The 26,204-nt window shown below is 42.9% G+C and overlaps 1 protein-coding gene across 5 annotated transcripts in view; it reads left to right on the plus strand.

Annotated features, from left to right (window-relative positions):
- LOC135904082 (furin-like protease 1, isoforms 1/1-X/2) overlaps positions 1-25,944 on the plus strand; it is a 207,185-nt gene extending 181,241 nt beyond the window's left edge. Inside the window, exons 9-16 of one of the 5 annotated variants that reach the window (XR_010565005.2) lie at positions 2,097-2,200; positions 4,200-4,317; positions 4,422-4,571; positions 5,939-6,078; positions 6,244-6,600; positions 9,323-9,344; positions 12,128-12,265; positions 24,373-24,511. Coding sequence is in view for 3 of the 5 variants with exons in the window: in XM_065434674.2 (XP_065290746.1) it covers positions 2,097-2,200; positions 4,200-4,317; positions 4,422-4,571; positions 5,939-6,078; positions 6,244-6,600; positions 12,128-12,265; positions 24,373-24,938 (1,573 nt within the window). In the remaining 2 variants the exon portion in view is untranslated. Of the gene's footprint in view, positions 1-2,096; positions 2,201-4,199; positions 4,318-4,421; positions 4,572-5,938; positions 6,079-6,243; positions 6,601-9,322; positions 9,405-12,127; positions 12,266-24,372 lie in introns of those variants that run through there. The other 4 variants (XR_010565006.2, XM_065434674.2, XM_065434676.2 and 1 more) reach the window with 4 other exon arrangements.
- Positions 25,945-26,204: the final 260 nt, after the last annotated feature.

The raw sequence follows: 26,204 nt of genomic DNA on the forward strand, positions 1-26,204 counted from the left end.
AATTTGAAGCAAGGCGAAAATACAGCAACGTATTCATTCCTAGGCACAAGCTATACAAACTGTTAAAGATCACTGTTAGCTGACTACTGCCTTTTCTTTAAAAATATAGTAAGCTTTGTCCTGTGTCTATATTAAAACATATTGTGTCTGTGCCTGGTGTTCACAGTGGAAATTTAAAAAGAAAATGCTGAGGTGAAAAAATACGGATGAGGTAGCCGCCACTGGCATAATGTGCTTGTCCTCCTTGTCCTTGTCAGGAATTGCAGAAATAAAGCGAAAGTATGAATTAAAAGCCATGCACATCCACGCCAACAATGATGCAGTAGGCGTTTAGCCACAGTAAAATTTTAATTGAAAAGCTAGAGGCAACTCAAAAGAAGCCTCAAATGATGTGGGTAACAGAACTCTGATTATGACACTTTGAGGAGGGGGGGAGGCTTTGACATCGCCAGAGGGGCTGCCCCCCCTCCCCCTAGAAAACTTTGGAGGGGCTCGGGCCGTGGAGACCCCCCCCCCCCGCATAGCCTATGCCTGTGCTTCCCACTCTCCCGTTTCTTGCATGTGTGTGTGTGCAAGATTGCACCCGCTTAATGTGCCTTACTTTATTTACGCTATGGACATTACATACTAAAAAAATTGCTCGACAGATATGATTACCTCACAATCGCCGGGTGTTTACATTTTTACCGTGATAGCTGTCACGAGCACTTCCTTCCAACTCGTAAAGATGTCGAGCAACATATTGCAATTGCTAATGGGTTAGCTGCACTTGGTTTCATAGAATACCACATTTGTGGTCACTGTTCATAGGCCGAAGCATGAAGAATCTGTCAGCATTTACAAAGTGACCTAGCATGCTTGCCTGGTAACCATTATCCCACTGCTAAAACATAAGGTCGCAAGCTTGATTCTCAGTTGTAGCCCCATTGCTGTTGATGCGTAATGCAAAGTAAATTATGTGCTGAGATTTTGGCTCGCGTTGAAAATAAATCCGGAGGTCTCTATATTTTAGGATGCAGCTAAAAGCCAAGCTGTGGCTTCTATATACTAGTAGGGCTAAATGATGCAAAGCATAGTCATTTAGATTTTTTACGCTGTGGTTTCAGTCGCGCATATAATACACATACAGACAGCCATTGCAACTTGGCTCTGATTTGAACCATTACAGACTCTTATAATGTGTAATAAAGTCGCCGACCGATAATTCGGACTCGACGGGGACTGCCAACAGGTTCGAAAAATCTGTAGTCTGAAATATCGGATTCGCCAGAAAATAAGACCTTATTCCACATGTGGCCAAAAAAAGTGTGCTGTATTCTCGAATCACCACTTTCTAATGGCATCTTCAGCTGCTTGTTTCTGAGCGCTCTAAAGCACTCTCGCGAGTGGCATTGTCTTCAGCTGGTTGAAAGAAGGTGCATGCCCTGTGTTCGACTGGTTCTCGATCGGTCTCCTTCATCTTCGAGCACTCCGAGGTGACGCGAAATATCGCGAAAGTGAAAGTATATTCGAAAATGACCGTCCGATTGTCACGATTTTCGCAATTTGTCAGTGGTTAGAGCGCTGCTTTCACCCGCGTTTTTAACGGGATCAGCCGGTTATGAACGATGGATGATAAGAACAAAACTTGCACGACACATCAAAAAAGCAGCCTTTATGACTTAGTGCCTTGGCTTATCTTGTCCTGTGGTTTCAGTGCAGTTGGCAACTGACTAGGTCCACCAGGCTTCGCTTGTTTCGGTTTCTAGGACACGCCAGCGACGTATCAAAATGAAAATATTGCTATTCGATTCGGTCACCGAATTAGGACATGGCCATGCAGTCATAGTCCAAATTGTCGCGCGACACGCTGTACAGTGTCCGAAATTTAAGTCGGACTTATACGTTAATTCTATGGGGCCTTTGGTGGTGCTGCGCAGCCATCCGAATCATCAAGCACGTCCGAATTATAGGTTTGTAGATTGCCAATATTGAGCGGGGATCTGTGTCCTGGAATTTAGATACGCATGTTACACAGCCATGGTGATGTACACTGCGAAGTCGTTTCATGAGAGCATGTTGTTGAAACTGTTTTGCTGGCACTCTTCTTTTGTTAGTCGCCGACTGACATGGAGAGACATGCAACACATAGTTGTCAGGACTGCTAAGCCCGCCAACCTGCACACAAGTGATTGGCAGAAAAACGGAGTTGGACGCAACGGTAAGGGCTGACGTCCCATTCTTACTTCATTTTATTTATTTATTTATTTATTTATTTACCTATTTATTTATTTATTTATTTATTTATTTATTTATTTATTTATTTATTTATTTATTTATTTATTTATTATTTTAACATGGAGCTTATGTACTGCACTGTGGTTTTCCAAAGTTATCTTTAATCTTGCCAATTTAGACATGCATGATACACAGAGATGGTGATCTACACTGTGAAATCGTTTCATGACCCTTTATGATGTTTTCATGACTGTCATGACCTTCTTTTCAAATACCTTCTTTCTTATGGCTCTTTTGTTTGTTTCTTCAAATGTACTCAGTTAGTCTGCACTTTGCTGCCTCCAATAGACTAGCCGTATTAATGCACAGTTGTTACTGCGGTACTTCAGTGGAGTAATGGATCTGTGACGGGGTGCTCTGCAGTAGACCTTTAGACTTCTCAGGCAAGAGGGTCACTTTAATTCATTTGCATTGCACAATGCTGATGTACCGTAAGGATACAATATCTTCAGTATAGCTGAATCAACTTTCAGTAAAGGATGCTATCGTTTGGATTCACAAATGGGCATAGCCATATAAAACTGCAATGAAAGCTGTGCGTTGCATCTGTGAACCAACAGGGAGAAATAGTCCCTGGCATTTCATCAATTCTACTGAGGACGCTGTTTGGCAGTGTTATGTGCCTTTCATTTATGGGACTGGCAGGCTGTAGCTTTAAATGCACTGTGGCACAATTTGACAGCAGTCAATGAAGTTTGCTGGGTTGTACAGAAAAGGATGCCACCACAGAGGAAAACATGGGTCTTGCTTGTTTTGTGCTTTGTTTTGAGTTCTGTGTGTAGTTATGGCATTCAAAGTGCTTGAAACATACCTAGGACATTGTACGCTGCCACCTGTAGCAAAGACCATGGAAAACAGACACTCTTTGTCCAACAAACAGTGCCGTCAGTGGGCAGACCCAGCGACTGTCCCACACTATGCCAAGTGGCATGTGATGCACACCCCAAGCATTTCCACAGCTGTTATTCTTGCATGGTGAACTGTTATGAAGCTCATGCACCTGACATGTCGGAGTTTTGAACACGCCATGCTGCAACTTAGTAGCAAAGTATGAAATTGGCTAGGTAGTATACAAATTGCAGCTCTCCACGTTCCAAGACTTTGCAGGTCATGTATGTAGCAGTTCTTTGCAACTGCCTGCCGCTTTACGACGCAAGTGCGCAGACCCAAAAGGGAGCAATGGTTGTTAGCACGCAGTTCATACGCCCAACAAATGTGGCTAGGACGCAACGTTAAGATTAAATCCAAGAATCTAATGGACCCACCTTCACGAACTTCACAAGTTAAAGCAAGCAGTGAAAGACAATTACAAGAAAAGTAAAAAATTTGGGTCCATGAGGCATGGAAAGGCAAGGCACTGGTTTCAAATAGGACAAAAAGATTATCCACCTAGCGGAAGACCTTTGCAACTTTTAACCCTTCTAAGCATTCATGGATGGTGTGGTCGAGGCTCTGAATCTACACTTTAGATATAAACCCCTAAGAATTGGTGCTATGCAGGAGCCAATAGAAAGTTAAAACAGAAACTCATTTTCGTTGAAAATAAATTTGACCATGCCAAGTTGCATGAGTCGACCTTATAATTCGTAATGTATTTGACAATGATGATGGGCACAATGTGCTCTTCATGCATCAGATAAGGAAGTGCGCACAGTGCTGTTGCTTGTTTCATACTCTGTGTTTTCACCTCCTGTGCACCGTGCCCATTATTACAGAAGAGCAGCTTCTTACCCATTGCACTTTTGTTGCAAATTGATTGATTGATTGATTGATTGATTGATTGATTGATTGATTGATTGATTGATTGATTGATTGATTGATTGATTGATTGATTGATTGATTGAAACATCAGAACTTTGGTAGCCTGAAATAGTAAGTGCACTGTAGAAAGCAACTCATTCCTTCTCCTTGGAATTCTCCAGTGAGCCACTCGTTTGGATATGGCCTGATGGATGCGGATGCCATGGTGGCTTTAGCCAAAAGGTGGACCACCGTGCCACAGCAGAAGACGTGCTTGGTCAGAGCCCAGCCCATGGACAAGTGAGTAACATCATTTCCTGTGTTGATTTCCAACATTGGTACTGAGTGATGTGTATGCATCGGTAATGTTTATTATTTTTCCTTTATTTATTGCCACATTGCAGGTTGATATCCCCCAAGAGTCACGTAGAGCTAAAACTGAATGTGAACTGCGAAAACGTCCGCTTTCTGGAGCATGTTCAAGCGAAGGTCACGTTGTCTGCAACACGGAGGGGTGACATGCACATTTACCTCACCTCACCTGCAGGAACAAGGTAGCGCACTTCTACCTCAGGCACAGCTCACTCGCTCCAGGGATTCTTTCTTGACAAGCTGCCTTACTTTGTCCTTTTTCAAGGTTATCCACTAAACCATGTTTGACAAAGACCTGTAAAGAATATTCACAGGTGTGTTAGCCTAGAACATTCTGTGGTCTTCACTGAGTTCTAAAGTAACTTGCTATGATTATTGTGGTGCTAAATGACATCCTGCAGGACATGTACATCTTGCACCATGTCAGTGAAGTTCTGGTTCAAACGTGTGGCATTGCTGGGCTTACTCATTAGCTGTGATGGCGAGTGTTGGTGCCCTCAGCGACACAGTATACGTCCGTATTCTGTAATGCCGGAAGGCATAAAGTTGAACAGCAGTGCTGATGGCAACACCTTGATATTGTATTCAGCTAAACTATGCAGAACTCTTATAGCAATGAACTACCACATTCCATTTGTCCACTTGTGCAAGTGTATTAGCACAGACATCATCATGGAGGATGAAGATGTTTTCCATGGGGAGCTTTCGTATGGCTCACGAATGCTTGTGATGTTTTGTGGTTTTTTATGGCATTGCAAGATGCAGTGCACACATAGAGAGAGAGAGAGAGAGAGATTGGTTCTAGAGCAGTGCATGAAATTGGAATAGTAGCACATATAGCAACCTAAGAACTGTACTTACAACAGCCAAATGCTGCAGCATGATAATGATACTTGCCATGGACAGGCTGCTAGTTGTCCATTTGCATTACATACCTGCGGAAGGTTTGGTGCACTGAATGCATTTAGAAGCATTACCTCATGATCTATGCATGTGCAAGTTGTGTGGCCAGATGTAGACAGCTCCTTCCAATAAGTCTCGTTCACTTGGTGTACTTTTCTCATGGCAGCAGGGTAAATAAAGTAACAGTGCTACATTGATTCCTTTGCAGCAGTGCTGTCTTTCTTTCATGTCAATTATGTGCAAGGTAACACAATCTTCTGTGGGCGAACGCAACTTCCAAAAAATGCAGTAGACCTCATTCTCAAGTTCCCAGTTCTTACAATTCCTCTGTTTATGAAATAATGTTAATGAACATTGAGAATCTTCTGTTCAGTCTGTACAACTCAGATCTTTGTTTTGTCAGTTTGTATGCATTTTTCTCAGCTTTATTTATATATAACATGTTCAATGGGGATGCAACATGGTACCAAGCTGCATCGACTATATTCTTTCCTCGAACTAAAGTGCTTGCAGTTTCTACCAGGCTTGTCCCCCATGAAAAATATACATGCACGCATGCAGAATCATGCGAGACTCGTTAATGAGATGGTTCATTCTTGTCTGTGCTCAGACGTATGTTCCTAGACTATAGCTTCTACCATTGCAGGTCGACCCTCTTAGCCCAGAGGCCTCTTGACAATTCTCGGTCAGGCTTCCAAGCCTGGCCTTTTATGAGTGTCCACACATGGGGCGAAAGCCCCAATGGGCGTTGGAAGCTTGAAGTACACAACGATGGACGCTACTTTGGTAAGCAGTCAGAAAGATGGCTATCTCTAGTTTGATTGAAGTACATGGTGGAAAAAAAGCATTGTCACTCAGCCAGCCACATTGGTGGAGGCGATCACTCAGCTGAGTCCCACAGCTCGTGGGAATGCACGACTTACTTTATAAATTTTTTTTCTCTGCCTGTAGGAAAAGCTACCTTAAAGGAGTGGTCCTTGATCTTGTATGGCACGACCGAGGACCCTGAGGTGTGGTCAGCGGGTGCTGGTGCGCACCCTCCACCTCAGTATGGCAGTGACCCCAGTGGGCCAGAAAAGGAGAATGAAAAGGAGGCACCGCCCACACCCGCCGCTCCTCAGACGACTCGAAGAACCACGACCAAGGCACCGACGACCCTTCGGCCGTCACCACCACAGGTTTCCATTGCGCCGACATCCAAGGCATTCCCCGTGTACAAGCCTATGAAGCCTCCGCCTTCTTTAGGACGGCCACCCAGCGACCATGAGTCACTCGACAACTTCATTCATTCCGACTCGCGCCGACCAGGTGAGCCCATCACGTTTGTCCGGCAGATAGTGCATGTCCTTCAGAACGCCTTCTCACCATTCCGGCCCCAGCCCACCTACTACATTCAGATTGCCTGAGGCATCTTGAACAGCGAGGCAAGAATAGAATGCTGCCTCTGTGTTCCTTTGTTTTATTTTGTTGTTGTTGTTGTTGTTTTTGTTTCATGCAGCTGCTGCCTTTATGTTGCTTTTGTTTGCTGCCATTTGGCTGTGTCTGAAAGTCAGAGCTTTGAAATGTGATGTGCTGGACATGCATTCATGTGTTAAAGCAGGTAGCAGTAGAGGAGCACAACGGACGTAAGTCAAGGATATGATGTGTGATATCCAACGTCCAATTTATTACGTTATGTCAAGGGAAAACAAATAGTATTTACAACAGCGGTAAGATACTTTGAACTTGAAGCCCTTCTAGAAAACTGTTGCCTGATTCAGGATAGTACTACAGCCTTGATCATCTATTTTCTTTGTTTATTTTCTTCCCCCTTTCGGTATTTGCATTCCTGATAGGCTAATTCAAAGACAAAAGTAGCTGTCAGGGAAGCTTATAAAAAAAAATGCAGCCTTCACCCATGTTGAGAACCCATGTGCTGCAATTGGCTAGTATTTAGCGTAGTGCATACCTTTATTGACACTTCCTCATTCCCAGTCTCTGGCGATGCCTGCTGGAAGAATTAACTGCACTTGGACCCACATTCTGATGTCAACTTGCTCAAGTAATGCCCTTGCTGCATGTGCCAACATGCCCGAGAAGCACAAGTGATTGGACCAGTTTTGTTAAGATAAATTCACAAATGCATTGAGCATGCTCTCGTACACTGGTGATCAAATGTTTTTTGAGAGTATTGCGGTTACAACAAAAAATGCCTAGCAATTCCCTCAAGTTATCAGTTAGCAGAGAGAAGGGCTTCGGCATTAATCTCATCACCATGCTTCCTTCATGTGGCAGCTGCTTATCCATCCAGTCACCTTACCAGAATGCATTTAGCAAATGACTGCTGCTTACAAGTAGAAAACCTGAGGCACTGCTATGGCTGCAGCTTTCCTGTGTGCTGCTCCGATGACTTTGTATTGGGGCCCTGCATCCAGTTGCAGGGACATTGCTTGTGCGCTCAATGTGTATCGTTCTGTTTTGGCTGTTACATAATGCACAGCCCATATTTCATTGTGGAGAACATCGGTGCATAGTCGTCACTGATGACCAGAATTGTCATCTTAGCAGGTTTTTTTTTTGTTAGGTAACCTTTAGCTATAGCAAAGTGAGCTTCTAGCACATGGCAGATTTCAAATAAAGTTTTTCTTATTTGACTGTGGATTCAAGAAAGTATCTAACAATTATTCCAGATACTGAGTGTTTTTTTTTTTTTTTTTGTGGAGTCCCAGAAGAATTGGCAACACTAGCTTGAACTGTTTTTCTTTGACAATACAGATGCTAGAATGAAACTTCTGCTCATTCAGCTGTTGCAGCTCATTTAGATGTGCATGAAAGTTTTTTCATAGACATTTAATAAACAATTTTTCCTCTACGTATACAAGTGCTGCTTTAACAAAATTGTACCATAGGTGTCCCTTTCTAATATAGCCTTCCCTATAATAAATAGGTGGGGTACTCAGAGGCACCCGATTATTATATTCGATTGAAACTTCATTGAAGGCAATCTCAGCAGCTGTTTAGCTGATTGAGAACATATTTTGAGGATTCTACCAGATTTTAGGTCTTGTCTTATTGGAATTTCCAAGAGATGACACTGGTGGCCATAACTTCACTTCTGGGCGTTGTAGAACCAGCCTCAATGCTTCTTCTCTAACCAGTAATTGAGTACTGCTATGGGAGCTTCATTGTGGAAATTGGCACCAGAATATGATACCATTCATGTGTATGCAACTCTGGCATGCTCAAGAAATTTTACTAAAAACAGCCTTGGCTTCGAGCTAGGTGTTCCAGTTTTCATTTTCCTTAGATCACGTGCGGTCTAAAAGAAGTACTCTTGTTGACTTAAAAGCAGTGCACACAAATTATTGCTCTGCAGTATTAGTATGCATGCAAACATCTACAGCATATATGTTGTTGTTGGCTGTGATTTTTTTGCCAGGATAACATTTCACTTGTTAGAGATTATTTGTGTTAAAGTTAAGGGTCACAACTTTTTTTTGTTACTGTCCAGTGTTGCAGCTATATTTTGTATAAGTAAAGGTTCTACTTGAAACTATGATTGCTGAAAATGTTTGCTCCTAATGTAACCAGGACCTGCCACACAAGTTAACTGCTATAGCACCAACTTAGTGGTAGCATCATCATTTTGTTAAGTGTCATGTTCCAGCACCTTGTTTATGCCTTGTTCTTGTTCACCAGCATTCTATAATCTCTAGGTTTTCTTTGGTGTGTGCCATTTTCTTTTTATCTTTCTTTTGTGCATTTATGGAATGTGTTGTGGTTTTCATGGAGTCTGTGTTTGTCAAGCCTGTTATTGCTTTGTCACTTTAACTCAGCATTTTTTTTTTTCTTTTACATCCTCACTTGCTTGTCCTTTTCCTTGAATCTGTACTCTTGTTGCATGCCACCGTAAACAATGCATGTATAGTGATTGCGCCGATTCCTTGTTTGAGTTTACTTTGTTCTTACATGCCCGTAGGTTTGTTGGTTTTCACTGGACTTTTGCTATGTTCTGATATCCCCTCTGTGCTGTGGTCATTTGTTGTCGTAGGCAAAAAGCGAACTCATCGAACGTAAGCATTTGACTCGTGTGCACGTTGTCGCGTGTCTGGGTCACTGCGACGCTGCTCAAGGTGCATGCAAGAAATGCTTTCTACGTACTCATGCTTTTTGTAATACTTTCTCTTGCCCCTGTGTTGTGGCTTCATTACTAACACTGCTGCACCCACTGTACGTCGAGAAGTATGATGCTTGAACTTGTCTCTTGCATAGCACAACGTTCTTATTGCTGAGCTGAGAAACATTGGCTACCACTTATTGGTGCTCCACGACCACCAAGACCGCAAGTGAATATTCAACTTGCATTAATTCAAATTCTTAGGCACTAAAGCTATCTGAATAATTTATAAGAAGTTTGAATTATTCAGTATCTACTAATGCAAGATCCAGGACAGATTTATGGCTTATTGCGTGGGCATATATATGCAGCTATGCAACAGATACACATTGTTGCCAGGCTGTTTTGCTGTGAAAAGGTTAATACTAATGGAATTTCATAGTGGCACCCACCAACATTAATGTTACCATGAATACCGATACTAAATGTAATTTGAGTTCTTTGGATATGGTGACTTCAAAATGTATTGAAAGCATAATGGGCCAACCAAAATTTTTAGGTTTGATTTTGTCAGAATTTTGAATTATCCAAATTTGAATTATTGAGTGGCACATTTGTTCTTATGGGAAAACTTTCCTAAGAGAGTCTGAAAAAGAGCTGGTGTGGAAGTGCAGGATTATCTTATGTTGCCCTAATTCCTTTTGTTGCATTGCATATCATTATTTTATCACACCATATATTTTTCCTGCGAACAAGGATTTACTTTCTCTTGACTCAGTTTATTTAGCACAGTTGAGTTTATGGAGTGCACTTTGACAGTGCAAAATTCACATGTTTTTCATCGTTCAACTGTAGAACAATACACTCTCCAAGTTTCTTGCAAATTATGATGTGTTCACTTTATGTAGCAGTCAGTAGCAGCCACAATACAATAAGTAGTTGTTTTGAAACTGTTCACACGTCTCAACATTATTGCAGTGCATTGACTAGCTTGGTTCTTGTGACCACCTAAGCATGAGAACAATACATCACCTTTAAAGAAAACGCATAGACCTGTTATCGGTGTTAAAGCTCACAAGGCAAGGGATCCTTGAGAAATGTGAATTTTCATTCTAGGTATGCAGCCCAAAGTTCAGAGTTGGAGTTGGCACTAGTAACATGTAACCAATGCTTTGCTCAGTACTTTTACATCCTATGCACACAGGCTGGGTGGAAATTCACCTTTTTCATAGAACTGCATGTTTGGCTTTGTTTTTACTGACATGCAGTTGTGGAAAACCTGAAGTTTAAGGAAAATATGGTGCTCTTACAGGGTGACAAATATGAAGTCGAATTGACAAATTTTGTGGCCTTTCAACTTCTATCTAATGGTTACAAGTATGACCATGTGTGTAGCATAACTGATCATGTGTCTAGTGACTCAACTGTCAGGTGAGGGCAAGAAAATGTTACATTGCAGTATACTTATATCACACATTGTTGGTGGTTTTGTAACCTGCTATAGACTAATGCTGATGTTGATGCCTTGACAAAAGCAAGCCTTACTTGTGTAATGTACCATCAGAAACTTTAGTGTTGTCTCTAAAACTGGATTGCTTTATTCAACAACCTTGGCTCAATATTACAAGGACACTTCAACAATGTTGGTAATTGAAGGCATCACTCATACTGCCAATATAGCATTACATCTGTGTAACATGAGAACCTTTTTTATTTTACCATGTAATATGTGCCTTTCGAATTATGAGTTTTCAAATTAGTGCATTCTTAATTCTCTCCATTATATTGCTCTGGATAGTATTAACAACGAGTGGAATTAGTACAACAGGCATTGTCAGAAAACAGCAGAGTGAGCAAGAACAAAGTGCTGCTAAAGTGATTATGATTAACTCTTTTTCTTTTGCTGCAAGATCTGCCATAAACATAGATTGTTCAAATGTTATATGTTAAGGTTTGTACAGTATGCAGGTATCAGCAGTTAACTGCACATCCGGGTATCAGCAGCTATGCAAACTGCCCATTATCTTACTGGTGTTGAGACATAGTTTCTTGCTGGCATTTCCTATCAGATTTATTGGGCAGCTAGTGACTGAAGCAAAAGATGTGTACAGCACTTGCAAATGCTTTGAACCACAAAGTGAAGCCTCTAACTAGAGAACCACCTTTTTGTGGTTAAGCTCAGGGCCCTCTGGTTGTCTGAATGGTTTTTCCCACCTTGGAAAATGCTGCTTTATTTGAATTTTGAGAAAAGAATTAAGTATTTTGACCACACAACATAATGTTTTGTGAGCAGCCATTGCACAGTCAACTACCATAGTTTCCAAGCTTTATTGAAAATCCTGCGTGAGAACGAAGCTTACTGTTAAGGGAGCGAGGCCACTGTTCACCAAGATAGCCAAGGGCTGTATTCTCAATCGATCACTTTGGGGTACGTAGCTTGTTCCAATTCCAATTCCGTGTTCCAATTGTTAATGCCAGGTGGACAAATGTGGCAAAAAAAAAGTGTGTTCAAGTTGTGCATTTCTGAACTGTATTGGTAGCATGTGCAACAGAAATGTCGCACATGCTACATGCTTTGGCACCACATAGCGTCATGTTGCGTTGGTTATGTTATGCGTAGGTACCGCTGAAAGTGATCGGTAGAGACTATAGCCGTTGTTCGAGGGTTCATGCACTCAGTCCTGCTCGGCCATGCTCGGCCGCATGAGGGCGCGTGCTCAGGGGCCCATTGTCTTTCAGCGGAAAGTCTGCCAACGGGACTGTCGGTGCACGGGACTCGGGAGAACCCGGCCCGTGGCACCGGCGTGTCTAGCAGCAAGCCCGTCGAAGGAAGTGGCGCGGCAGCGCACGGCTGCGGCGCTGGCGGCCCTTGCCTAGGTTTGTGGCCGTCCCTCTTGGTCCTGCTCGTGGCCTTATAACGGTGGCGGGGTCTGTCACGCACGCTGCTGCTGCTGCTCCTGCTGATGATGATGCTCGCTCATCTTACTCCTTCCTCAATTGCTGCCCCCTCCCTCCAACCACTAACAACCATTTGGCAGACGAACTGTCGGCGGTGGGCTCCAACAACTGTGCGTGCGCGTGTTTTATGTGTTGCACGCTTGTCCCAATAGTTCGAGCGTGCTGGATTGAAACCTCGAAGTCATGCCTTGTAGGCAGAGGAAAACATCTTGTGTGTGTGTGTGTCATGCCCCATCCTCACAGTTCCTGGGCTGATGTGCCCATCCTACAGTCACGATTCTCAGTCTGTACATACCACGTCAGTAATCCTATGAGGCCACAAACATCATGGCTCCTTGGTCTAGCCCAGTTGAGAAACTCCCACTCGCGACAAACCAGGCGCTCAATCTTTTGGGTCTTCCATGCATGCAACTGAAACAGCACCTATAGCTGAAGCCCTAGTTCGGTTCAAAGCACCCACAGTCATCTGGGATCTATTCCGGTTAGAGGGTCCTATTAAAGGGGGAGCATGGAGAGCTTCTCAACTGGAATGGCTGAAGGAATGATGGCATGTGGGCTTGTAATTCGAGATGCATAGCCTCCAGCACGCTGAACAGTGATGTGTTGCAAGCAGCCCACAATTCCACCATTAATTTCACTCACTCAATTGCTGTGAGCATATAGCACAGACACAGCTGCACATGATGTGTAAGCTTAAATTGGAACAAATGTAACATGATAAAAATGGTCTGTCTATAAAATAGCTCTATAAAGGCCAGCAGCACATATGTGCCAGAAACAAATAGTAGCAGTAATCCATTCTTGTAAACAGTCTTTACATTTGGGTCGGGCTAGCTTGCACCTGCTGTCAGGTGCAAGTGATTGCTGTTGTAAAAAAGTATGTTCATCATGATAGTAGCCACTCAACTGTGTGTGTGCTTGTGATTTGTCAGTTTGTGCTGTCACTGTAGGCATGTTTGTGGAGGCAGAGGCTAGTTCTGATGACATTCTTGGCTAAGCATCTCGGAAATTATTCTTTGACACGCTTCGGCATTTGGTACTGTTAATTTCACAAATTGAGGTATTGTCTTCAGCATCCATTGGTGCGTTATTTCTTGCAAAATGGCGGGCATTGTCGGACAAGCCGTACCTTACAAAAAATGTGTTGTCAGCTTGTTGAAACACCAGCAGCAGTTGGATGAATGAAAATTTGGAATGAATTGACTTGCCAAGTTGAATGACTTGAGTTGTCAGGGTTTCAGTGCAGCTCTGCTTATATTTGCTTCGTAAATACTGCTATAGTACACCATTTTCACTGTGTGCGGCATTGGGATCAAACAGAACCCTTGGATATTATTGGTATAGAGTAGTAGTTGGAAATGCTTAGCCAGGAATATCACAAGTCTCGTTGCTGTGCTTCGGTTCAGTGTGACGTCTGCCTTTATTGTATATGTTAACCGATGGGCACACTTGCAACTAGTGTTACAACGAGCTCGTTCTTCCTTCCGTGGGACAAAGGGCTGTGTGCAGTTCAGTCCTTGTCCTGCGTCACTAGCATCATACCTTGTGGCACCGCAACATGTAGGCGCAGAGTAGCTAGGGTTGTTCTTACTATGTCAAAGTCAGCCTTGTACAGCTTCTGTGTGCCAAGCTAGCAGCACGTATTACCCACCGTGGTACTGCAGCGTGCTTGTGTGTGTTGGTGCGTGTTATGTGCCAAGGGAACATTATTCTAGGCAACTGTGCTAGGCAGTGATTATGTAGATGAAACTTGCAAAATGCCAGACAGGTTGGAGGGAAACTTAATGGCCACATGTCATGAGTAGAGGCTGGAATTTTTTCATCGAGCATGCACACAAGAATCTATGGCTGTCAAACTTTGTTGAGCGCCTCATTTTTCCATATTGCTTGTTGTGCCATACACTTAAGTATCCTTCTTGTAAAAGAAGTGTGATCTTGCAAGCCACATTAGCTTTTGCTTACATTTTGCAAGCAGCTAGGCATTTACAATCTTATGCTATGCCAGCAGGCATTTGCAGGGCAAGGACATTTTGTTAGCTTATTGTTCGGTTTTCGGGTAACAAGCTGCTCCCACTGTGCCCATAAACTTTGCATCTTATTAATGCATGTATTTTATGTGGCGGGGAACACAAATAGCACTGCATTACAGGATCAGCTTGTGAGTAATGCAGCATCAGCATTACAGTGAGTAACTGCTGGGAACGCACTTGCACAAGGCATTCCCTGTGCACGGCTCGGGTGTTCAGTGTGTGTGACAAGCTCATTGCTACGAGCACATTCACACAAGTTGTACAACCTTGGACATTCTGCTGATGTTGTCGTCATTGTTGCTGTTACTCGTTGGCTTGCACAAGTCATTGTATATTCCTGCTGTTTTCTCCAATCATTCAATGACAGCTGCAAAAACACATGCTTTGAATACCATTAAATCATAACCGTTCTGTATGTGTGTATCAACTTGTGTATCTTGGTACATCTTATGTTAACACTATGCTGGCTTCCTCTTAAAGTCTGGGTGTGCCTATCATATGGTGCACACACCTGGGGAGCAGCAAGAATGCTTACTCTTACTTTTTAATTAGATATATAGTTGTGCTGTTTTAGGAACAATTGTTGCTATTGTCATGGCCATTGGTAGTGCAATCCTTACTACAGACAACCATGCATACGGTGCAGCTAAGATGTACGTATTTTGTTTTCAAGTCATTGGCTAGCATAAATATCTAGCAAAAAACTCATGTATGTTTTGGAGTTCTTTGCATACTTTTCTACTCTCCTGTGGTGCCATTAGGTATCTAGCTTTCGTGAGCACAAATGGCATTCTACTTGCATGCTCCATTTGTCACAGGAAGGTCACAGGCAACTGTGCTTTCTAAAAAACCGGGCTAACAAATACAGTCACTGTGCATTTCCTGAGAAATGTAGATTAAAGAACAGTATCAATTAAATCTTGTGCGCCAGAGAAAAGGATGGGTTTCAGAAGTACAATGAAAGCATGTGCATTTGGTTAAAGCTTTCCTGGACGCTTTAATTCACAATCTGCATTATCACTTTTAATTGAGTTGCAGTATAGATATTGTAAGTTTGCATATTTTGTTCATATATTCAGAAATCGTGGCACCCTGTACAAACTCGATGCACGTGTTGTCAGAGGGAACTAAGTCACTCGCAATTGGTGATGCAGCAGGAATCCTGTCTCTTAGTGCACATGCATTTTTTTTTTGTTTTAAGGAGCTTTGGATAGCCAAGCTTGCTTTCATGTTCTGTTTAAAAGCTATGCATGCATCCTGCCGATTTATCGAAGCTGTTGTATAACGGACGCCTTTTTGTGTCCTTGTAGCTTGGGCTAGGCAATGGTTACTTGTATATACTATGTTTATGTGTACTATGGCTTGCGTGTCTGACTACTGTATATATGACAACCTCATATTCTCATCAGAAAGGAGACTAGAACACGTGCTTTGAGAGGACCAGGTGGGAGAGATGTATCGGTACTTGGTCAGAACTGGAGCTGTTGAGAGTCAGGTGTATCAGTCTCTCATTTAACTGGGGACGCCAAAATATAATGTTAATTGCTACTTTTATGCGTTGTTTGCTGCACCAATTTAAATGAAGGTTACTCTAGGAGCATGCTGGTGAAATAGCTCTGTGCACCTACCACACAATTGCAGAAGCAACCAAGTGACAGTGATGCTTACACGCATCTTAAAGCATTGACGCATTTAGGCATGTAACCTTTGGTTATCTAATTTCTATAGATACTTATTAGTTAGGGAATTCTAGGTTTATAACAATGTGCAGCTTTTATTGCATGTTGTTTGAATGGAGGGTTTGAATTGATTGAGAATTATGGATCCTCAGGCATGCATCATACCACTACTAGCATGGGGTCAAGCACTGAATTTTATTGCTGCACTTTTCAACAGTGAAGAGTTCAGATATTTCACTACGCATGATGCTTTTTAGCCAGAAACAGATATTTTTTTGAAATATTGATATCTTGAGTAGCTTGTTCCTGTAAGTTGTCATTTTGTATGACAGAATATGTCAAGAACCTACCAACAGTGAAACTGTTAAGGGAAGCTTTGTAATGGTTCCCCAGTGGCAGCGGGCGACGGGGTTGTCGGTATAAATTGTAAATGTAATGCACTGTGTGTTGAAGCTCTGAAATTGGTTTGAAACATATAGATCAATGATTATAAAATAAAAGTTACCCTGCGTATGTATTTTTCAAATAGACTACTACTTATATGCGCGGTTTTGTTAACCAGTAGCCCATAATTCTTTTTATAATGTTGCGTTACACTGCCTCCACTTTGGAGGTCTTCCAAAGTTCGTATGACTGTGGTAGTAAAATCAGACATATTGCCCGTATGGGAGTTGTCACTAAGAACAGCTAGCCACCACCATGCTTGAATGCAGCAGCAATGCAGCCCACATTGCAGCAACTGTTGGCGCATTTGTCACTGGCTGTTCTTAGTGCAGCTGCATTCAGGCAAGGCTGTGAGAACTCACTTTACAGCTTCGTTGTCTTTGGTGTCTCGGTTGTCAGATTGGCATACATCTGTGAAGGATAATTTTTTTTTGTCATAGTGGAAGTGTACTAGCATCCACATATACCAGAATACTGAGGGGCTTATTTGGAAACAGTAGCAGTGCTGTCAATATCTTGTTACATTGTCATCAACCATAGAGCTTCCAATGGACTTCCGTGGCAGGACTCTTTGAAGTAAAGATATGAAAATATCTGCATATACTGATTGTGTTGCTACCGACATATGTCGGCAGATAAGTGGGATACAGCAGATAATTTCTATAACAGTTCTGTACACTTCAGTTGCACACAGTATCACGAGATGTCTGTGCAACCACTGCTGCATGTAACTGCGTATTCAGTATTCTTGTATACTTCTATGCTAGTTTATATCTGCCTCCTAAAATTTTTTAAAGGGGCCCTGAACCATGTTTTATCAAAATGGAGAAAGGAACTTGAACTAAAAATAGGCTATTTCGGAGATACTTTGCCACAAAAAGTACTTCAATGCGTTCAGCAGAAGCGGAGTTCATTCATTCAAATAATTTTATTGAGTGCCCTGCGATTTGGTGGGGTGGGCCTCGACCCCATCTAGGTTTGAGCCAAGGGTTGTTGGCCCTTGGTGGCTACCTCGGCTCATTGGACGGCCCAGAGTAGGTGCTTGAGGTCCGAGCTGAGCACTGCAGACTCTCAGCAGGTGCGAAGGCTGTTGCTGTTTGAGGCTGCTTCATCGCTATTGTGTATTAAACCCATATATTCCCATAGGATATGCTCATAGGGTGCCTCTAGAGTCGCACTGTCTGCACTTGTCAGCCGTGTATAAATCTGGGTGTATTAGGTGCATGATAGCTGGACTTTGTTAGGATCTGGTTTGTAACTGCCGCCATTTGACAGATTGGTTTTTGTTTAATTTTGGGTGCAGCAGCAGGAATGTGCAACTCTGCAGTTTATGGTGTTGCGTAATTTCGTGAAGTCTGGTCATTCGATCTTCGCACTCCCACTCGTTGGTAGTAGGTGAGGTGGGGTTAACCGAGGCTCGGACCGTAAGCTCTCGAGCCATGCGGTGTGGCGCAGTAAAACATGGCCTCCACTGTGCTTCCGTTCCTTCTTCCTTGCACTGCGAAGGCTATGGCACAGTGGGGCGTGCCCACAATGCTCCGCCTTCTAAATGTCACCGTGGCATGGAGTTCAAATTTAATTTTGGATGCTAACGTAGATGGCATGACTTCTGCCTTTGGTGCCTATGGTGCGCCAAACATAAGCCAAATGCGATTGTCCTCAGCGAGCTTCACTGCACTTAGCTAGTGGACTCGTTGCGGCATCCCGCGGTAGCCGCGGTATCTACACCATGTACCCGACCGCAGCTTGATGTCAGCTATCGGCCAGTAGCAGCGGTCTAAGGGATTGACGAAATAAAGCATCCTATGATGAAATAAAGCATCCAGAAGAGAGTGAGGACGGGGCCTTCTGGTGATCAGAGAGTGTTTGAGAGAAAGGTGACTTCGCAATCAGCTTGCGAGCTCCATGCACTGCCTACAGCAGGAAAACTTGGTTGAGATGTTGACAGCAGCGTTTGCTACCCGCAGACTATGTTATTTCACCAAGCCTGATGGGTGGTTCAGGGCCTCTTTACTCAAACTTATGACAGTCACTTCAAACTATTTGTAGCATTGGTGACCTTGCTACTCTGCCTTGTGTAAACAGAACAAGGTGCTTCCTGCAGCACTAATTAGCACTGCCATTTAGTCTGAAAAAGGTGCCAGCGAATGGAACACCACACTAACATAAGTGCTCTGACAAGCTAGAGGAGCATTCTGCCTAGCTGATGCACCCATATTTAACCAATTGTGATGCAGCACTGTCGCCTGTTGCCAGTAATCCTCAGTGCGAGACCTCGCAAGCAAGAACTTGGTACAAGTGGGGATCGATGTAAAGAGCCTGTGTGTTGTTTTGCATTTTTTAGTCATTTAAGGGATGGCGTACATATTTCTGTGCAAGTTGTGATGCTAGCAGGCATCAAAGAAAACCTAGACTGTCGAATATGTAAGTATGTATGTCTGTCTGTCGTGTTCTTGTATAGCTTGCTTTCTTTGGGGCTGCTGAATGCTGGGCGGAACCAATTCTGGAAGTTTTATAGGAAGCCCCTTCGATTGTTGTTTGTTTGATTTTGCGCCACTTTATTGTGTATGTCTTGCACTTTAGAGTATTTTTGCTAATAACGTTCTAATAATGACTGCACAGAGATCTGGTGTTTTGCTAGTAAGCACCAAATCACTGGCACTTTCAGTGACCAAATGGGCTGGTTTTCCAGGCTTTCTTCGGTGAGTTGCACTGGTGGCATAGAGAAACTGCATTTAAGAAAAAAAAAATTAACAAGGGAAGCAGGAGAATTCTCAGTCAGATTCAGATATTAATGTTGTACATTTGTTCCTTTATAAATGCCTGCACATTTCACACACACAACACAAAAAAGATGTGTCTGTATGTACAAAACTGAACCTCTCATAGCTGTAATGTCTAGTGGTCTCAATACGTAAGAAGGCATGTTTAAAAAAACAGCAGGTGGTTTTGTCAGCGAAATTGTGTGTAGGCATATTTCGATGCTGCAAGCAAATGGGTCCGATGTTTGGTGGTATGTAATCAATGGAATAGTGATGTGTATGTGTGTGTGTGTGTGACGTAGGTATATCATTGGACGTATTCATCAAACACAGGCACCACAAAAAGAACTGCAATGCTACTGGTGATTCTGTGCAACACCCAAGTTTCAATCTGAGATGTCTCAAGTTTAGTTTCACCAAGACTGCTGTAATGGGGCATTTTAATTCAGTGTTAGTTGGCCCCATATTTTTTTATTTGGAACGTATTGGCTGTAGAATTATAGCCCCATACAAAAAATGGGGTGTATGAGGGCTTAATAAACTAATTTTACGAATCTTGCCAAACATTGTCGACTGTGATTTGTGTCATACCCTTTCTCTTTCTTTCTCTGCTATTTCTTTCTCGGCATATGCAGATCACTTTGGTCGGCCAAGCACGTCATTCTTCACTGTCCTAATTTCCTTAGAGGGAGAGCTTGTGCACTGAAACACAAGCGGGTACAAGTGATGTGTCATTCAGTTTCTCTCGCTCTTTTACTGGATTTAAACAGTTTCGTGAATAGCACATTACCACTTGCTCGTGGAATAAGCTAACAATGCACTCAGCGCATTTCGGAATGTTGAATCTTCACTTTTGCTCACATGATCTGTTCTCTTAATCATGTTTAACCACCTATTCTTTGAATTTTCTGTTTACACCTGTCTATGCCTGTCTAAAGGAGTACAGACGTTGGCAATTCTGATTAACAAACAAAAATTAAACTGCTATGTATGTTCTCAAGCACAGTGCAGAGAAGAAATAAGCAACTAGGAGATCGCATATAGCATGGAAACTGCTAGCAACGAAAGCAATGAAAAGTAAATAGTCAAACCCACTTATAAGAATATTGGAAGTGCCCAACAAAATACCATTGTTATAACCGATAATTGTTATAACCAGGTTGCATGAAAAAAGCAGAGGGGACAAGCAGTCAACATCTTATTTAGACAGAAAGAACCAAAGTCAAACCCGCTTGTTGCATTACCGCTTTTAACAATACCCAAATGTAACAAAGAGCAGCTGCCCCAACATGAACATTTGTCTGTGTTCTGTGGTAAAATAAACCACAATGCTTCCATGCTGCGTTATTGGCTATAACAATTAAATCTGGCTACTGGGTGGGGCACAAAGGCGAGTGTAACAAAGGGGCTCTATGCTTTTTTTTTTTAAGATGTTGCATACTTTTTTTTTTCAGCAGACACCTTGTAGACAGATTTAATTTCTACAACCAATAACGCAGTATGGAAGCATTGTAGTAAGAGATTTATTTTGCCATAGAACACATACAAAAGTTGACAATGCATTGGCTGCTCATTGTTTTATCTGACACATTGATGAAATTTGTATTGTTATAAGTAGGTTCGACTGTACACTATCGTTCTTGCTAAGAAAACCTATGCTGTGTATGTCGAAACTTGCATCAGTCATCAGGGATGAAATTTGTAAACCTTTGCATTTGGTGGTCAGTCGGGAGCTATTTTTGTGTGCAAATAACATTTTAAATCCAGTTCCTGGTCGGCTAATGTTAGCTGCATTTTCCGCACTTCTCTATTCAGTTGGCGAGATCTGTTCAGTTAGCGAGATACAAGCAAAAGGCAAATAACAAAAAGTTCGAAGCTGTAATTGAGCCTCAAACTTTAGCTAAGCAGCTATCGTAGTTTGCACAGCTATTACGAGACCATGAATATAACGCAAGAGGTGACTTTTTACGGCTCCTAAAATTTTTAATGTACATATTACAATTAAACGCTGGCTAATGATGTGCAACAGTCGTAACTGCTCACTTGGCATGGCCTACTTAGCGTAGCATGTCCCGCTTAGCGTAGCATGTCCCACTTAGTGTAGCATGTCCCACTTAGCCTAGCATGGCCCACTTAGCGTAGCATGGCCCACTTAGCGTGGCATGGCCCACTTAGGTTGAAGGTTGAAGGTTTATTTCCACAACTGGTGTTGCGAGGACAGCCAGGGAAAAAGCTGTATAGACAGCTTGAGACAGCTATGCTGGGTTGCTAAGCTAAGCAACCCAGCATAGCATGGGTTGCTTAGCTTAGCATGGGTCGCCTAGCACAGCATGGGCCAGTTAGTGAAGCGTGACAGACTATCTCCACCGTAATTCATACTCCCTTGGGGTCTTGTGCCAATTGTTCCTTTACCAAGCTCATCTTGGTACAGGATCACCCATTGCTCTGTGCCCTGAGGTGCAGTATGTGCATGCCATGGTTGCAGCTGCACCTGAGCAAAGGAGGTCTTGCAAATAATACTCATTGCTGTAGTGGATCAGGTAAACAGGACTGGAGGTGGCTCCCCCACTATGTGTTGTTGAGCTTTGTTCTCCCATTACCTTTATTACCCTTTGTTATGCTGAAGTGAGCTCCCACAGCTAGCAGGCCGGCACCCGCTGCCTTCAAGAGGCTGGCTTCACTGCAAGACCTAGTAACTGGTTGGCTCAGTTTGGGTAGTAGGATATCTCGCATTATGTTTAGAGCATGGTTCTGTATTTAACAGTAGCTGCTTTCAGAGGCTGATAATGCAGGAAGAAAAAAAGAAAGCTCTCCTTATATTCGTGCAGATAGACTCTTAGCTTTGCACTATAGGGTTCATCTTCCTTAGAAGTGCATGACACATCCATTATTTGTGAGCAGTCTTCAGAGATCATATCCTCTCATGCTAGCCCCCTTTTGCTTTTGGTATCCAGCTGTTCCTCATGTTATGGTATTTACTAAAGCTTCTTATTGGACAACTGCTAGAAAACGTCTGGTCGTCTGTTCTCTTTTGGCTAAGCACACTGGCACCACACTAATGTCCTTCTGTCTGAGAACGCTCAAGCGACCACTACTGCGCTCGGACACCTCAATGTAACCCACATATACCCAGGTAGGTGGTCCAGTTCATGAAGTTCCAGTGCCACCCTGTTATAGATGTTTTCTTTGTTGTTTTTTCATCAGGTCTGAATGCTTGGTCGTTTTCCTTGGTTTAATAACATCCCACTAACACCTGGGTTCCGCTGGCTGCCCGTGATGACAACGCGCTTCTTGCTTAACTTTGCTGCACGAGCACTGGAATGCATTGCAATCTTTGACAAACTTTCTTTACTATGTTGTGTGGAATATGGATGGTGAATTGAAGATCCTTTTTTTGCTATCTTGGCTTTGTCATTTTGACACACAAACACTTTGTTGTATGCAAGGCTAGTTTGGCTGCCTTTGGTATGTGCTAAGCTTTCTCGGTGCAGACACCATGTCGTTAGTAGGTGGGCCACAGCGTTCCCATGACCAACCTGCTTCAGGCTAATTAGTCTTTTGCTGCACTTCAACTGCTATGACAAGCTGTTATGTGCCGAGGGTACATCTATATGGAAAAAAAAAATGTTGGTCATGTTCACTCGCTGCTTTTTAGCAATTGCAAATAAGGATCATAACTCCGGTGCAGTGTGATTGGTTTTATTATTAAAATGTGGTGTGTCACTGATAGATACCACAATTATGGGTGCTTCAGGGGTTGCATTCCACTGTCGCGTATGTGAGGCGAGGAAATTTGCCATACAACTGCACGTGTTCGGATACCTTAAATTATGGCTACTATGATGCCACGGACATTGGTGCCAGTGACAAGAGTGGTGTTAAATGTGGCCAACTTGAAATGCTAGTTTGACTTTTGTTTTTCTTTCATTTTTTTATTTTGGCAGTTAGTATCACTTTTTGTTCTGCGAATGATAATGTGCCCCTTGCGTTGCTTTCTTGCCAACTTATTCTTGTTTGTTTGTTGCACAGATACCTCATTGTTGTGAGTATTGTGACATGTGTTGCTTGCACAGCACTCTTTTCCGTTGCCAGCTATGAATGTTTTGCATGCAGCGCAGTGATGATTCTGTCTGTTGCAACCATCTACATCTCTGCATTAACCCAGTAGGAGCGTGCTCTGGGTGGTATGCTTTGGGTACCTAACAAAATGTTTGCTGCAGTGTGCAGAAAAGCACACTGGGTGTGCTTTGTGTGCCTTTGGGTCTACTTTTTGGTACGCTTACATGTTGGGTGTGCAGTACTAAGTGGTCCTTCTTTTAATACATCTTCAAAAATTATTCCCAAGTTTGTAGTGCTTTTAGAAACCAATGCACCTTGAACTTTTTCCTTGAATGAGCAATGTAAATTTCCTGACCTCCTTTTTTTGTTTTTTGTTTTTAACGCCATGTCAGCTTTACTGTAATGAATCCATGAACTGCATTTTGTCTCTGTTCAAGAACACTGCCTAATTAAAGGTTTACTTATGTTTCAATTTGAAGTAGTGGAAACCACGGCATACCATAGATTTGCAGTAAAACTCTAGTTCTTGCAAATTGAACCTATTGCTACAGTGTAACTATACATGACAAAAGCTTCACACAGACTGTTTTCTTAAACCAGTTGCACTGTTGATACTCTTTCACATAGTTTGTGCTAGCACTAAGTTTCAAGGAAGCAATAATGCAGTCGATGTGTGCACATGCAATTACATTTTAGACCAGATATCTTAAATGATGATTTGAAAAGCTGCAGTGCGTGAGAAATTTCAGCTATGCACAGATTATTTGTACAATCTCTCATTGTGTCACACTAAAGAGTATACAACAGGGTAGATTTTATTTGTTAGGCATGATTAAAGGTGCTAAAAAAATTGAGTTTTTCTTGAGCGCTTGTGATCAGCTGCTTGGCACAATCAGAAAGCTGGGTCTTCAAAATAAATTTTTGACATGTAGAGACACGCCTTTCCAGTGCACATTAGTTTCCATTGTTTTCATCAGCTCTATGGATTTAAAGGAGCAGCTATTTCTAACATCAAGTGCTTGTGTTTTTTGTGGCACACCTATACCTCGCAGAGTGCCCGTATCCCCAGTATGCCACGTGGTCCGGCTGCGTCGACAAGTGCCCGGACAGCACCTACCCGTCACAGTCATCCTCATCTCCACTGACACTTGCCGGTTCCTCCGAGAGAACTGCTGCGCTCACGTGCGAGCGCTGCCACTATTCATGCCGTGTGTGCCGAGGCCCCAGTGATGACCAATGTATGCGCTGCTTTGGTGATGCTGACTTGGTTGATGGTGGTTACTGCCAGTCCAAGGTCCTTCTGGCCAGGCTCAATACTGCGGCTGTCTGGTACAAGGCAATGACCGTGGCCCTAATGACCCTCTGTGTTGTCATCGTGTCCGTGGCAGGCCTTGTGCTGGTGACGCAGACCAACTGCTTGGCTGCTTGCTGTGGTGGCCGAACTAGCAGCCGAGATGCCCCTGGCGGCCGCACCGCGCGCTACTCTGGTTTGCCAGTGCACACGAGCACCTTTCCCGAGGATGGCGTCATACAGGCACCAGTGACACCGTACCACTCCAAAGACAGCAGCACACCGAAGAAGCCCAATGTCAAGCCTTACAGAGACGACGACATTTAAGACATCTTCCTTTGACACAAGAAGCTGGCTGCTAAGTCTTGTGCAGCGTGCTAGGAAGGGTGCAGTTTGAAAAGCTGGGAGTTTTACCTACTACTTGTATTGTGTATGAGCAGCCAAAAGCCATTTGCCAGTTGAGGTACCACCTAGTAGTGGTATTTTACAAAGGTAGTCTGCTGCTTGAAAGGCCATTGAATTAAGACTCCTTGATGTCATACTGCCTAGCACTGTGTGCCAGGTCAGTGAGGTAGCTGATCCTTCCAGAACTTGCTTCGAAGTGGCTGGTGGCATAATGCGCCACAATCGTCCCTTACCATTGACCGAAGTGCTTTCGTGCAGTGTGGACTTGTAACTGATTGAGAGCTGTGCCGGGCTGTGGCTACAAGAGACTTGCAAGAACTGCCATGCTGGCACGTGATGAATGAACAAGCAGTGAAAAACTTTACACAGACATTTGTCTATTGTGAGAAAGACTCTGCGATGCCAAGTGTGTAAATGTGGCCTACAAGCATGGCGCTGTGATCTCCTGTGCACGTTGCATCATCTGCTGTTTGGTGCATTATTGTAGGCAGTGCAGTGTAGCCATTAATTCAAGCGTGGGAAATGGGGAGCAGGTACGGAACAGCTCGTGCTGCGTGTTGCTCTGGGTGATGCCACATGATCACTCATCTCATGGAATGGTTTCCAAGACCTCGCAGCTTTTATCAGATGTTTTGCATTGTAAAACATCAATTTCAGCATGCGAACTAAATTGGCCTGCTGCCCTTAACTTATGTCGAAGCATCTGGTTACATGTCTATGCAGTTCGGTCAAAAGTCGATGAGTACATTGTAGGAACAAATGCATGTGCGCTTGTTTGGCTCTGATAAGCAGCGAACACGGCGACTGTGTTGTGTTCCACTAGTTAGTTTACATAGGTTGAACAATTGTTTGAAGCATTTACATTTGTACTTCAAGGACCAACCTTTTTCTCTTTACACGAACAACATTAAAGTGAGCCAATGTTTTATCTTCTTTTAGGTTTACTCTAAAAACTTGTTTAGCATGCATTTTATGCAGTCTTTCTATATACTTCTGTTTTCTGTTATACCTACACCTTTGTTTACACTTGCTTTCTAGTCTGTTTAGCTGCAGGATACACTAGAACTTTCAGTAACAGTCTCTCTAATATAATGATCATTCATTTGAAACATGTTGCGTACATTGTTGAAAATACACATTGCAAATACTGATCCGCTGTACGCTTTGTAAGTTATACAACAGAGCTGT

Source organism: Dermacentor albipictus, chromosome 1 (genome assembly GCF_038994185.2).
Source record: "Dermacentor albipictus isolate Rhodes 1998 colony chromosome 1, USDA_Dalb.pri_finalv2, whole genome shotgun sequence".
In the NCBI taxonomy this organism is placed as follows: domain Eukaryota; kingdom Metazoa; phylum Arthropoda; class Arachnida; order Ixodida; family Ixodidae; genus Dermacentor; species Dermacentor albipictus.